Source organism: Camellia sinensis, chromosome 11 (assembly GCF_055761805.1).
Source record: "Camellia sinensis isolate YWXY chromosome 11, ASM5576180v1, whole genome shotgun sequence".
Taxonomy (NCBI): Eukaryota; Viridiplantae; Streptophyta; class Magnoliopsida; order Ericales; family Theaceae; genus Camellia; species Camellia sinensis.
The window spans coordinates 110,466,340-110,481,893 of record NC_138971.1 but is presented as its reverse complement, the minus strand read 5'-3'; the positions used below and the strand labels follow the sequence as shown (position 1 = coordinate 110,481,893).

Here is a 15,554-nt window from a genome sequence, read left to right as displayed (position 1 = left end):
CCAATCTTGGACTTGCGATAAATTCGGGCCCACTAATCTTGGGCTATTGGGCCTAAATAATTTAGTGGGCTTAAATTAGCTCCTCTTACAAGGTTATTCCGGAAAAACAAAAAACAAACAAACTTACTAGATTAAAATTTCTTGAGAATGACCTCTAGTTTCTAGCAACTCTATAAAATAGGATTTGTCACTAAATACTTGTTAAAAAAAGTGATAAATTTAGAGGTGTTTGGAAGTTGACTTTTTTAGTAATTTTTTTTTAAAAAAATTTAAAAAATAATTTATAATGACTTATTAAATTTTTTACTATTTTAGTCCCTCCTCCAACGGGGTCACATACTCAAAGTCAAGGTAAAAAAAAGGGGCAATTACACTGCAGTTGCACTTTCAAAAATAACTACTAATTAATGGAAAAACTTACGACTTTGTGCTTTAATATGTATAAAGTTTATCATTAATTTAAAAATATTTTTACAAATTTACACTTAATTGATATGGCCCCAGAAAAAAATTAATTTTACCAGCGGAGACAATTTAAGTCAATATTGAAAGTTCAACTTGGTTAATAAATACGTTGGGCTGAAAGAAACTTCCAACAGAGAAAAACCCACCTGGTAATTAATGTTTTTTAAATATACATAATCTATGTAAAATATTTTACTAAAAAAAATTAAAAATAATACAATTTTTATGACTATTTTACTTTTTAGGTACACTTACATTAGACACATTTAAAAAATAAAAAAAATAAAAATTGACTAAAATTCCCAAAAAAAAAAAAAAAAAATCACTAAAAACAAAAAATGTGAAAACCAAAAAAAATTTATTGGCTCATCTCTTTATTTGTGATTTTTGTTATTATCAAATTCATGTCCTTCTAAAATTGTATTTTTCAAATCTAAACAATTTTTATTTTTTTTATTTTTTATGATTAAACACAACTTTATGCTTAAATTTGAATGTTTCAAAACACTAATTAAATAGATATAAAATTCAAATGCTTGCGTTTGAAAAATTAGTTTATAAAACCGCGTGTTTGATAAATTCCACTACTTTTTCCTCTCTCTCTCTCGCCGTGTCTGCTCTCCCTTTCAATAGAGGAAACTCCAACGCAAAAACAGTTAAGCAGGTTATTCCTCCATCCTTATATACAACAAAACAATCAATAAATTGTCTCTGGATACCTTTTCTTTCATTACCCGTCAGACCAAGCAATTACACTCTTTTGCTATCTTCATCCTCAAGCTCAAGCTCAAGCTCTACCTCTCTCTCTCTCTCTCTCTCTCTCTCTCTCTCTCTCTCTCTCTCTTTGTTTTTCTTCACTCTTCAACTCAAATTTTCTTTTGCACATGACGATCATGGAGATTGGAGCATGTGCATAGATCTCCATCATACAAAGGTACGTAAAAAAAATAAAATAAGAACATATATGTCAGTATATTTTAGGTAATGTTGGGTTCATGAGATTGATTATTGTATTGCAGGTCCATAACTTTGATGTAGGAGTGATAAATATACCGAACAGTTAACTATTTAAATTTGATTTGACTGTTTAAATTTGATTTGAAAATTTTAATGAGTTATAAAATATGTTTAAATTTAACTTGTTTACTTAATAAACTAAACTTGAATAAGCTTTTAACGAGGCGAACATGAGTCGAACTCAAACTGTTTGGTTTATTTATCACTCAGATAAATCTCAATCACACAATGCTATTCATGGGTAATAATTCTTGGTTTGTAGCATTGTCGCTAAATAAATACATTAAACCACACAAATTTAACATTATATTACATTATCTTAAATTTTAATTAACATTAGCATCATTTTTATTAGTAATTCATTAGTTATATGGCTAAAAAAATGATTTTTCTCTTTTACATTTAGGCCTAGTTTGGGAAGACTAAATAAGTGTACTTTTTGACTTTTTATGAAATATGGGTTGGGTTTGGGTTGGGTTTGAAGTGATGTGTTAGAGAGGTGATGTGACTTAAATAAGATGATGTGACTTAAATAGGATAGTGACTTTTTGACTTTTTGTCTTTTTTCAATCTTCCCAAACTAGGCCTTAATGTATATCTTTTCTTGTTTGTCGTTAGAGTTGGGCTTCTCTCATATTGATCATCTCAGCTTGAGAGAACATTTGGGTTTGGTAAGTCTATTTTGAGATCGATTTTGGTGATTTAAACCGTTCACTTTTTAAGATTTGTTGAGTAGAATATTCATGCAAAAAAAATTAAGATGATCGGATATCAGTAGCTATATGTTTGAATTAGATTTGTATTACAAAAAATGGATGACTATTCTTGAAATTATATTTGTCGTCTAATTTTTTTAAAACAAACATGATTGAAAGCTACAACTATCGATATCCAATCATCTTGATTTTTTGTATGAATATTATGCTCTAAGAATCCTAAAAAGTGAGTGATTTGAATCACCAAAATTGGTTCCAAAAGAGGCCTACTAAGCCCAAACGCTTTATTAAATTGATATGACAACTTGAGAAAAACCACACCCCGTTTTATCTACTCATATTTGCATTAACTTTGGTTGATTAAATTTTAGTAGAAGGAAAATCAATGTAAATATGTCAAACTTGTATCTCAAGTTAGTCAGTGTAATTTATCTTTTCTTTTAGGACAAATTATACTGGTAGTCCCTATTATTTGCCGCTTTTGATACCTATAGTTTTAAATGTTTCAATTTCGATCCTCAATTTTATATTTGGTGTTAATTTAGTCCAATCCAACAATTAGGCTTTTTTTTTTTTTTTGGAAAAAAATCACTCGCGTGAATAGAGGTGAGCAAGGTCCGAATTAGTTCGATTTGGACTAAAATCGAAACCAATCTATTATCTACGGTTCCATAAAAATTGAAACTAATTCAATCCATTTAAACCGTGGAACCAATTTGAACAAAACCATTTAAGCACGGTTCGATTCGGTTTGGAATCATGGATTCACATAATCTATTAGCAAAGAAAAATCATATAACATTTTCATTTCATAATTTTTCAAAACATAAACATTAACATGCATATTGTTCTACCTTTAATTTAAACAAATATAATATCTAGTTCCACAATAGCAGCAGCAATCACCAAATTCAAAAAAACAAGAAAGAAAAAATTAAATTGGTTCCACTAGACCATTAAAAAACTAAAACTAAAACTTAAAAAAAAAAAAAAAAAAAAGAAAAAAAGAAAAAAAAAAAAAAAACACAATAATAACAGCAGCAGCTTCATAGCAGCAAATTCCACACCAAATTCCATAGGTGTATGGTATGATAATAAGAGGTATGATAGTATGTATCAGGAATGTATGATATCAATATAGTCTAAGTTGCATACGGTCCGAATTAGTTCCAATCCAAAACCGTGAAGTGTAATTTGGAACCGATTTGCAAAACGCGGTTCCTCAATTTTTCAATCTAGAACCGAACCATGAATTCAAAAAATCAGTCCAAACCTATTAGATTGGACTGGACCAAATCGATTTGTAGATTTTACGGATTCCTTGCTCAGTCTTACGCATGAATAGCACATCTCTATTTTTTCAAGGATAAAATAGTCAATTTTTCCATTACTCATTTCACACACTGAGTTTCTAAGTTGACTAAGTCAAATCTAATTAGAAAGAGAGAGAGAGAAGAAGAAGAAGAAGAAGAAGAAGAAGAAGAAGAAGAAGAAGAAGATAATGATGATGATGATGAGGCAATTGGTGGGAATTGGAAGAGGGTTTGGTGATGGAAGATTGGAGATGGCGGACGTGGTAGATGAATAGTGGTAGAGGGGGTTCATATTGTTGGACGATGGTGCTGGGGTGGGTTTGGTATTATTTGAAAAAAGAAGGGTTTGGTGGTTGATATGGGTTTGGCAGAACGAAGGGTTTGATGGTCGATGGCGATGCTTTGTAAGAGACATTAAAGACAGGAGGGTTGCTATGTACCCCTACCTTTTTACTTTGGCCCTCCTTCTTCTTTGAACTGCCACCTAGCAAAATAAAGCCCTCCATTTTCACTTTAAACCCTCCACCTTAATACCAACTATACCCCTAATCCCAAATCTAAACCCAAACCCAAACCCAAACCTTAACCCTAACCTTAATCCTAATTCCACTCCCACCAACTCTGGAAACCACCATCGCTATCTCTGGTGGCCATTGAAGATGACGGTTAGCTCTGGCTACAGCCTCCATCGCTGCACACTGCCACCAACCTCTGCTGTCACCCCTAGTTCTTTCTTTTCTCTCACCATCCCTAGACCTCAATCTCGACCTCGTCTAGCATCGCTGGTTCCATACTTAAAGCCGTCGACGACAAGGGCAAAAAAAAAACGCATCTGGGTTTGCGATGACTGTGGAGTAAGGTGAGGTAGAGTGGCACATTTGGGTTCCATACTTACGTCTCGTCTTCTCTCCTTCGTGATAACGATTGTGGGGTGACGGTCATGATAGCGAGACAGCCGTGAAGGACAGTATGGGCGGCGACCCAAGAAGAAAAAGAAAAGAGAGAGAGAGAGTGAGTGAGAGAGAGAAGTGGACGGGGGTCGTGGTGGTGAGAGATTGTAAGAGGTGGTCATCGGTGAGAAGGCACAGGAATGACTGTCGGAGGAGGCTGCCGATCGGAGTGGAGTGGAGGTGGAGATAGAAGTAGGGTTGGGGTTGGGGTTCAAGTTAAAAGGATAAAGATGGCATCAAAAATGAAAATTGATGTTAGAGCAAAATTATAATATAAAAAAATAGAAGAGGTGGGGGTTCAAAGGAAAAAGATAGGGGCATTTAGCAGTCCTCTAGAGACGAGCTACGTAGTGGATAGGAAAACACGTCAATGTACCATTATGCCCTTGAAAAGTGGTCATGTGCCATTAACGTGAGCTAATTTCGTCAAAAAAACTTAATTGTTCTTTTTAATTGGACTAAATTGACACTAAATTTAAAATTGTGGGTCAAAATTGAGTTAATTGGAACTATAGGTACTATTAGCATAATTTACTTTTTTGCCATTTATTATCATTAATAATTTTTTGTTTTGCATAGGAAAAATAACAATACTAGATCCCCTCAATTTTAAATTTACAAATTCATTCATAATAATGTGGGAGGAGAGTTGAGCCTTTTATCATTAGGTATATAACAAATTAAAAGTTGACACCTATCATACCAAATCATTGTGGGTGAAATTGTGAGAAATTTTTCTAGGACTCAAATATTTTCTTAAGAAAACTTGTTTGGTTAGTTTTCAAAAACAGTTTTCTAAGTTTTCAATTCGTACTTTTATGTCTTTAATGATTTTTAAAAATACTTTAATTAATTTTTTTAATTATTATTTTTTTAACAGGCATTTTTTTTTTAATTGTTAGATACACTTTTTAAAAAATTGTACAAAAATCTTTAAAAAATTCATTAAATACAACAAAATACGAAAATATATTAAATTTTCATATTTGTTTTGTTTTGTTTTGTTTTGGGTATTTGGTGAATATTTTTAAGTTTTTTTTTCACAAATATTGTATTTTTTTTAAGCGTATTTAGGTTAGAATATTTAAAAAATAAAAAATTTGCATACAATATTAAAAAAATGGGAAAATTAGTGAAAAATCCATCTCCAACTTTGTGTAGTAGGAGAGGTCCAATTTTTTTTTATATTAGCTAAGGTCTCTCAATATTTTCATAGAAAAAATTTGACTCAGAGAAATTTTGTCCGACTCAGAGAGATTTCACCCAACTCAAAGAGATTTCAGAGAGAAATTTCAAAACTTCTCTGATATGATTACAGAGAAATTTCGAAATTTCGATATGAAAATTGAAATTTTTCTATAAAAAAAAACTCAATTTTGTGGAAAGTGAACTCAAATTTCTAGAATCAAAGAAATCTGCTCTGCGTGATTTCACCTTCAATTTTATTTTTCTTTTATATGTCGGTGGTTGAAGATTATTAGCATTTTGGGAGCTTAATTTAGCTGATTTAAAAGAATATATAATGCGTGTATATCACTAGAAATGTTGTTGTTGATGAAGCTTTTTCTTCACCGGCTTTGAAGGGTTTTGTTTGTTCATGAATCAAAGGTAGGCTATGCTTTAGTGTTGATCATTGGTTAATTATTTTGAATTGCCTCACTCATTGTGGGCTCTGCTGACAATGGTTTAGTCTCAATTTCTTGTCTTTAACACACTGAACCCCGAGGATTATTAGAAAATGTTTGGGACCTCTTTTTGGGAAGATCCCCACTACTCCCACAGTGATGTGAATCAATTATGTGTTTGTATTATTTATTTATTTATTTTTCTCTTTTTTACATAGACCAATCACGAGTGAGTGAGTGAGAGTTGTGAGGATGATATTTTGTAGAGGTCTGAATCATTACTAAGGATTATTTTAGAGCTTGAAATATAATATAATTTATTATTGTTGAGTAACATTTCCGTGAAAAAATTGTATCACAACATGAAAATATATAATTGTATCACAAATGATTGTAACTTCATTTTAAAAATTACAAATTATCATAATTTTTCCAGAAGTTTGTGTAATGTTTACCACAAAGATTTATAATATTTACTAAGAAATACTCCATCCGTCCCAAAATATTACTCTCTTTTGGGGAATTCAATTTTTTTTTTGATAATACAATTATTACATTTCAGAAATATTAATAAATTTCCAAAACTACTCTTAGTAGTACAATTATTACACTTCAAGCAATTTTAATGAATTTAAAAGAAGGGCAAAATAAAAAATTCATGTTATTTTTTTTATTATTTATTATTTTTATTTTTTTTAACGCGTGTTATTTTAATTGATTTTTGAAAAGGGGACTTATCGGATAAATTATGCAAATGGTTCCTATAGTTTACTCTTTTTTTTCATTTTGGTCCATGTTGTTTCAATTTGATCAATTTTGCCCATTAATTTTACGGATTGTGTTATATTGGTCCAATAAATAACAGCGGTTAAGTTTAATGGACGGAAAATCAAATGATATTTCAATTTGGTCCGTGTAGTTTACAGGATGTGTCAATTTGGTCATTATAATTTATAGGAAAGTCAAAATAACAGAGACTAAATCGACACATCTTGTAAATTACAGGGACCAAATTGAAACATCATTTGATTTTCCGTCCATCAAACTTAACCGCCATTATTTATGGGACTAATATGACACAATTTGTAAAATTAAGAGGCAAAAGTGATCAAATTGAAACAATAGGGACCAAAAATTAAAAAAAAAGGTAAACTACAAAGACTACTGTTGTAATTTACCCAATATTTTAGGAAAATAATGGAATAAGAGACTAATATTTTAGAACGAAAGAAGCACATAATAAGGTATAAATATGACAGATCCTATATCTAAATAATCGAGCAAGATCAGTTAGATTATTTTTTGCTATTTTGTTCTATCAAAAGCTATGTACTCAATTAAATTAAACAAATTCATATGTATTTTTTTACAATCTCACCCATGTCAATTTAAATCTTCCCCTCTCCCAAATATTTTTATTTATGGTAATCATATCACTTTTCTTATCTTTGCTTCTATTAGTTTTGGTTATGTATGACAAAACCATCTTAAATCTATTTTCTCTCCATTTATTTCAATTAGTGCTACTCCTCTGGGGAGGTGAGTTTTCCCTTTGCTAATTCTACTTCTTCTTCTTCTTCATTTTTTTTTTTTTTTTAGAGGTAAGAATCTTCTGAAGAATGCAAGCCACTTAACAAGGAAGAAGCATACAAGGCTATCCCTTGTTCCTCAAACAAAGGCAAAGGATTCACAAACTTTCATTCATCTTTGAGATTTGAGCATGACTGTTTCTTGGGCAAAAGAAACATGTTCCTCTTTCTCTTCCTCCTCCATTGCACCACAATGCAAACACGACGTCTTCTTGAGTTTTAGCGGCGTTGATACCCGCAAGAATTTTACTGGCCATTTGTTAGCCGCTTTAGAGCAAAATGGCTTTTACACATTTAGAGACGACACGAAGCTCAACAAAGGAGAAGATATTGGTTCTGAACTACTAAAAGCAATTGAGTCATCAAGAATTTCACTTATCGTCTTCTCAAAAAACTATGCAGCTTCGAGGTGGTGCCTTGACGAACTTGTCAAGATCATGGAGTGTAGAAAGACCTTTCAACAGATTGTTCTGCCTATTTTTTATGACGTTGACCCATCCGATGTGCGGGCACAGAAGGGGAGTGTTGCAGAAGCATTTGCCAAGCATGAAGAACATTTCAAAAACGGTTCAAATGGCAAGGTGGAGAAATGGAGGGCTGCTCTTACGGAGGCTGCTAATCTGTCTGGTTGGGATTTGAAGAATGTGGTCAATGGGTATTTTTCTCGAGCCTCTAACAAATCTTGTCAATCCAAGTATTTCGTATCTGATTTTGTATTTGAATTTCGTTTTCCTAGCATTGCTGTTATTTTTTTTTTTGCCTAAATTAGCATGTTGTATCATGTAGTAATGGCACTTATAAATTTACTAAATTCTCTCTTCTTTTGTTTTTTCTTCTTAATAATTATGCTCAAATTGGCAGACATGAAGCAAAGTTAATTGAGCAAATCACTGAAGAGATTGGAGACAAATTAAGTGTTACTTATCTAAATGTTGCAGACCACTCAGTTGGACTGAAGTGTCGACTAGAAAACCTCAACGCATTGGTGTGCATGGATTCAAATGATGTCCGCATTGTTGGAATATGGGGGATTGGTGGAATAGGTAAGACGACAATAGCTAAAATGTTGTACAATCATATCCATCGTAACTTTGAAGGCAGTTGTTTTCTTGCAAACGTCAGAGAAACTTCAAAGAAAATAAATGGTCTAGTTGTTTTACAACAGCAACTTCTTTCTGATATAGTAAAAAATGAAACTCATAATATAAGAAATTCTGATCAAGGAATTGAGGTTATAAAACGAAGAGTTTTGTCTCGAAGGGTTCTTCTTGTTTTGGATGATGTGGACAATGTCCAACAATTGAAGGCCTTAGCCATAAATCGAGATTTCTTTCGTCTTGGAAGTAGAATCATCATAACAACAAGAGATAAGTCTTTTCTGAATTTGCTTAATGTGGATGAGATATATGCACCAATGGGGTTGAATAAGAACGAAGCTCTTCAACTATTCAGTTGGTATGCCTTTAAGAAAGACCACCCTATAAAAGATTACGCTGAGGTTTCATGTCAAGTAGTCGATTATGCCGAAGGGATTCCTTTAGCTCTTGAAGTTTTGGGTTCTTATTTGTGTGGAAGAAACATTGTTGATTGGAAAAGTGCAATAGCAAAATTAAGAAAAATCCCTGACGATGGCATTCAAGGAAAACTTAAGATAAGTTTTGATTCACTAGGTAAAGAAGTGAAGGAGCTATTTCTAGATATAGCATGTTTCTTTATTGGAATGGATCGAGATTTTACAATAAAGATACTAGAAGGATGCAATTTTGACCCAATAATTGGGATGGGTGTTCTGGCCGATCGATGTCTCATAAGAATTGGGTGCAAGAACCAGCTTGAGATGCATGATATGCTTAGAGATATGGGTAGAGAAATCGTCAGGCAAGAATCCCTAAAGGAGCCAGGGAAGCGTAGTAGATTGTGGTATAATAATGATACCCTTGAAGTGCTGAGATATGGCACGGTAAGAGCAGTATGCATCAACCTTTAATTTTTATTTGATGTTTCCTACAAGAATTCCATATGCTTATGCACATTCTTAATTCTCAGAATTGCTGACATGAACATACTGGATTTATGTGTTGTTTTCTCACTACGGTTATGGGTTTTCTTTTCAGGGAACTGAAACAGTTGAAGGCCTCTTCCTAAACTTTCCGGAGTCAAAAGAGGTCCAAGTAAATGCAAAAGCATTTGAAAAGATGAATGGGTTATGGCTACTTCATCTCAACTACGTTCACCTAAGTTCAGATTTTGAACATAATTTTAGAAGGCTATTATGGCTAAGTTGGAATGGTTGTCCGTTGGAGTGGCTGTCGGCGAAATTATATATGGAGAAGTTAGTTGCTCTTGACTTGCGTTATAGCAGTCTAAAACAAGTTTGGAAGGGAACCAAGGTACACGATTGTTTCTCTCTCTCTTTTATACATCAATCATATTGTACTTTTTGTGAAAAATAATTTTTCTTATTGTATTTTTGACAGAATCTTGATAATCTGAAATTCCTTTATCTCAGTCATTGCTATTACTTAACCAAAACTCCTGACTTCTCTGGACTCTACAGTCTTGAGGAACTGTTGCTTAATGACTGCACAAGTTTGGTAGAGGTTGATGAATCTATTGGATGCCTCAAAAGACTTGTTGTCTTAGATATGGCTAATTGTAAAAAGCTTGCACACTTTCCCTTGAACATTTGGATGTTGAAGTCTCTTGAATATCTTGATCTATCTGGCTGTTCCAAACTAGGAGAATTAGCTGGATTTAAAGAATCACCATTTAAATCATGGTACACACTCCTCTCATCTCAAGCATTGCAAACAAAGAATGTGGATTCCATTGGTTTGTCATTACAGGGATCGAGTTTGAAGAAATTGAAGATGGCAAATTGCAATTTGTCACATCTACCTCGTGAAATTGGGAGTTTGAGCTCACTAACACATTTGGATCTTAAAGGAAACAATTTGGGTACCTTACCGGATAGTATTTGTAACCTTATTTTCTTGCAGAATTTGGATGTGGCAGGCTGCAACATATCACATCTGCCCAGTGAAATGAGGAGATTGATTTCATTAACACATTTGGATCTTAAAGGAAACAATTTGGGTACCTTACCAGAGAGTATTTGTAACCTTACTTGCTTGGAGAGATTGTGTATGGAAAGTTGCAACGTATCACATTTGCCTTGTGAAATTGGAAGGTTGGTCTCATTAACACATTTGGATCTTAATGGAAACAATTTGGGTACCCTGCCGGATAGCATTTGTAACCTTACATGCTTGCAGTATTTGTATATGTCAGGTTGCAACATATCACAGCTGCCTTGTGAAATCGGGAGGATGATCTCGTTAACACATTTGAATCTTAAAGGAAACAATTTGTCGACCTTACCTAATAGCATTTATAACCTACCTTGCTTGCAAAGATTGAATTTGGCAAATTGTAACGTATCACATTTGCCTTGTGAAATTGGGAGGTTGATCTCATTAAAACATTTGGATCTTAAAGGAAACAATTTGTGTACCTTACCAGATAGCATTTGTAACCTACGTTGCTTGCAGAAATTGAAGTTGGCAAATTGCAATGTATCACATTTGCCCTGTGAAATTGGGAGGTTGATCTCATTAACACATTTGGATCTTAAAGGAAACAATTTGTGTTTCTTACCAGATAGCATCTGTAACCTTACTTGCTTGCAGAATTTGTATATGTCAGGCTGCAACCTATCACATCTGCCATGCGAAATCGGGAGGTTGATCTGTTTAACACATTTAGATCTTGAAGGAAACAATTTGTGTACCTTACCGGATAGCATTTGTAACTTCCGTTGCTTGCAGAGATTGAAGATGAAAAATTGCAATGTCTCACATCTGCCCTGTGAAATTGGGAGGTTAATTTCATTAACACATTTGGATCTTAGAGGAAACAATTTATGTACCTTGCCGAATAGCATCTGTAACCTTACTTGCTTGAAAGAATTGTCTATTTCAGGCTGCAATGTGTCACATCTGCCATGTGAAATCGGGAGGTTGATTAGTTTAACACATTTAGATCTTGAAGGAAACAATTTGTGTACCTTACCAGACAGCATCAGCAACCTTACTTGCTTGGAAGAATTGTTGATGGCAAACTGCAATTTGTCAGATTTGCCTAGTGAAATTTGGAGGCTGAACTCATTACAATACTGGAATCTTAGTGGAAATGGTTTGCGTACCTTACCGGATGGCATCAGTAACCTTACTCACTTGGGATACCTCAACCTAGATAAAAGTGCAAAGCTCCAATCACTTCCTAAGCTTCCTGCAAGTTTAGTTAGATTGAATGCCAGCGACTGTGCTTCATTAGAGAACATTGAATCAGAAGGGTTAGTTGGGAAGACCATGATCCTTCATGGTTGCCATAAATTAGTTGAGAACACGTTTGCAAATAATTTCATAGAAGTATTCACCAAGCATGAGGTACTATTTCTCTCTCTCTCTCTCATTTGTACCGTTAATCCCTGCTAATTTTGAATTAATACAATTACAAATATCTCATTAATCTAAAGCTATGTTTGGATCTTGAATCTGTGGAGATAAACATAGGAAGGGAAATGTGGGGAAAAATAAATTAGCTCATATTTCATTAACTTTTCCCTTTCCATTTCTATTCTCTCCACAAATTCAAGATATAAAGTGCCATCATGATATCGGATTGGATTAATTATTTTTTATTCCAAATCTTACTATGAAAAAGAAATTTAGTTTGTAAATTAACTAATGCATCATCTATTGGAACAGGAATTTTCTGCACTCAAGAGTTCTTCTGAGATATTACTTCCAGGTGGTGAGGTTCCCAGATGGTTCCAATACCAAAGTGCAGGGTCATATTTATCTTTCATGGTGCCTCCTCTTATAAATCAGAAAATACTAGGGTTGATTGTATGCGTAGTTTTCTTCGGATCCAAAGAAAAATTCAATGGTTCAAGTTTTCTTCACTATGATATTCATAATAAAAACATTGTTTTTCTACCAGATCAGTCTTATCATGTTCAGTATCAGTTCATCTTTGAAGATCAGATGTGGCTCAAACTCCTACCACAAAGTTGCTTAGAAATGCAATTAGAAGGTGGTGATGAAGTTGAGATCTCAATAATCGTAGATGAGCCAATACAGGTGAAAAGGTGTGGGGTTAATCTAGTTTATGAGGTTGATGAAAATGTTACGAAGACAAATGATGAAGCATCGACCCAATACACCTTGTCACCTTACCAAAGTGTCGTTCTTGAAGAAGCAGAAGTTGGTTCAACAAACTAATTGTAAAACTTAGAAGAGTTGAAGCAAACGGTATGTATAGACTTTTTTGCATTTCCTTTTTTTGCATATATTTTTGTACACAATGTTCATAACTAATTATCTTTTCTTTTTTCTTTTTTTTGTTGGGTAGTCCTTCAGTTTTGAAAAGTAAAATAAAAAAAATCTCACCTAGATGAAATATTTATATAAGAATTTTAAAAAATCGAATCTTACATAAAAGTTATACACAAACTCCACCAGAATGATGTGTTATTTTACAATCAAAACCACCTTAACATGTATTTTTATTTTGAAGTGAAAAAATCTGAATTCAACCACTCTTCTCCATAAATTTGTATAACTTTTGTGTTTGTTTAGCATTACTTAAAAAAATTTCCAATCCTTCTTCCTTTAGTTTCTCAGGGATTAATGTATCTAATTAATTCAACACTGATCTTTTTGCTGTATTTTGGATTGTTTGGCTCATAAGGAGTTTTCAACAACACAGAGATCAAATGGAATGAGGTAGTGGACGTGATCAAGATCAGAACTGCTCTATGGTTGAAAGCAAAAGTTGGACAATGCACAATTCTCAATCAATGACTTTGTGTACAGCATTGAGGGGGTTAAGAGATTGAAGCTTCAAGAAAAACAAGTTCTGACTTTGAGGAAGTGATTGTAGGACTGATAAGGTAGTTATTCTATGGTTATTTTTTTTATTTTTTTTGGGTTTTCTTTTGTTGTTTGTTGGTTGTAGTTGGTGACTTGCCAACATTTGGAGGGTCTTTGGGTGAAGGTTTATGCTTTTTGGGGCATGATCTATGGTAACAGTATCGCTCTGATCTGTATTCTCTATATCTTTTTTATTATTATTAATGAATTTCTGTTGCCATTCACAAAATAAAAAAATATGATTGTTGTTATCTTTCACTGTGCCTTTGCTTATTATGGATTGTCATGAAAAATTCATGAAAGGATGATACATTTATATATGGTTTTGCTAGCCACCAAGAGCATGATGATGATTGATTATTTACTATTAATGATGTCCATAGTAATATTTAGTGGATTCATCAACCACCATAATCCAGTTAACTCTGAAATGAGTCAGAAAGAACTATTACTGAAGACCTCAAATTATGATTATAGAGTTGTAAATTGATTTTCTGATCAATAAGGTTGTTTATAATAAAATTTTACCCTACATTATTTATTGGTTGTGCCTTACAAAGTAGGTTTGGGTATTATTGTTCGAGTCTCTTAATATGGATTTGTGGGGTCTTGCTTTTCCTCTCCCAGAATCTACTCTGTTATGTCTGTTCTTCATGGAATAAGCAATGTTCTCCCTCATTCTTTCCTGCCTGTTATTATGCATTTTTGGCTCCATTTTCATATGGCCCGTTTAGCATCACCACTTATTTTTTTTTTTGGTTCCAAAAATGGGCTTCAACTTGGATAGGTTGAGGGTCTTCTTAGACTTAACTCGAAGTGTCGAGAGATTTATCCAAGTCTAAGCTTGAGCCCAATTTTTGTCAAAAAATTTTGCCCAAGCTTGAGTTTAACTAAAATAATTATGGCTTGCCTCTGGTTGTCAATTTTGGCATACTTACCTTAGACTCCCTTAAAGTTTTATGTCACATAATACTTTACTCCCTTTTCGTCAATAATTTGTTGGTCGTATGGATTGAAAATGATGTTGTCATCTCTTTTATACTGAATTATATATTTTTCTTTATTTATCCTTGTGTTTTCACACTTTCTATATTAGTTTCGACCACTTTAGTTTTACTAAAAGGGAGGTTAGTGTACTTATGACAAAACTATGAGGCTACTTGTATTTTCTCCAAACCTAAGGGGAGGTTAGTGTAATTTATCCAAAAAATAAATAAAATCCCATAATTTCAAAAATACCATCGTCACATAATTCGGGAGGTAATTTTTATATAAGAATTCTAAATAATAATAATAATCTTATATTAAAGTTGTATTGAAACTCCACCAGAATGATTTGTTATTTTAAAATTAAAAATTATCTTAACAAGTGTCTCGATATATTATTGTAAGTCTCAATCTGAATTTGTGGGATCTTGTTTTTCCTCTGCCACGGTCTCCTCTATTCATGCTATTTTTTGGGATGGTGTGATTCATACTATTGTCATATTGTGGAATATTGTGTCTCCTCTCTTCAATTTGGATTTGTGGGATATTGTGATTCATACTATTTTTTTTCCCCTTGCATTGCATTTGGATTAAAGATTTGAAAATGGAAAGGGAAAAGAAAGGGGAAAATGAATAAAATAGAGCTTTCTTCTTCTTCATTTTTTTTTCCATTCCCTTCACAAATCATTGATACAAACACAGCCTAAAAATTTGTTTCAGCAGCTAGCAGGGGCGCAAATATTTGTTATAATGATCACAGTCTGCATTGTTGTAGGATTGCTCTTTTGCAATGTAGAGATCTTCAAAATAGCCTTTTTAAACTTGCTTGTTTGCTGCACTTGTCAAGAATTCAATTTTCAGGAGAAGTTTCAAGGCGTGTGAGGTTAGAAGTGGTGTCTATGGCTTTAAAAGTTGTTAGAAGTTTTAGAATGTGCTATATTTTGTAAGAGGAGTTA

At 33.2% G+C, this 15,554-nt stretch overlaps 1 protein-coding gene across 2 annotated transcripts; it reads left to right on the top strand.

The window, feature by feature from the left end:
* Positions 1–1,105: 1,105 nt before the first annotated feature.
* On the top strand, positions 1,106–13,848 carry LOC114272876 (disease resistance protein RPS4B). Of its 2 annotated transcripts, none has more exons than XM_028214580.2 (7): positions 1,106–1,399; positions 7,686–8,330; positions 8,537–9,635; positions 9,790–10,065; positions 10,153–12,123; positions 12,445–12,990; positions 13,430–13,848. In XM_028214580.2, exons 2-6 carry the CDS (start codon positions 7,807–7,809, stop codon positions 12,958–12,960), a joined length of 4,386 nt encoding a protein of 1,461 aa, XP_028070381.2. In that variant the 5' UTR covers positions 1,106–1,399; positions 7,686–7,806; the 3' UTR covers positions 12,961–12,990; positions 13,430–13,848. The 2 variants fall into 2 exon arrangements, with proteins under 2 accessions (XP_028070381.2, XP_082750624.1); XM_082894498.1 differs by lacking the exon at positions 13,430–13,848 and having other exon boundaries at positions 12,445–12,546; positions 12,680–12,904.
* Positions 13,849–15,554: the final 1,706 nt, after the last annotated feature.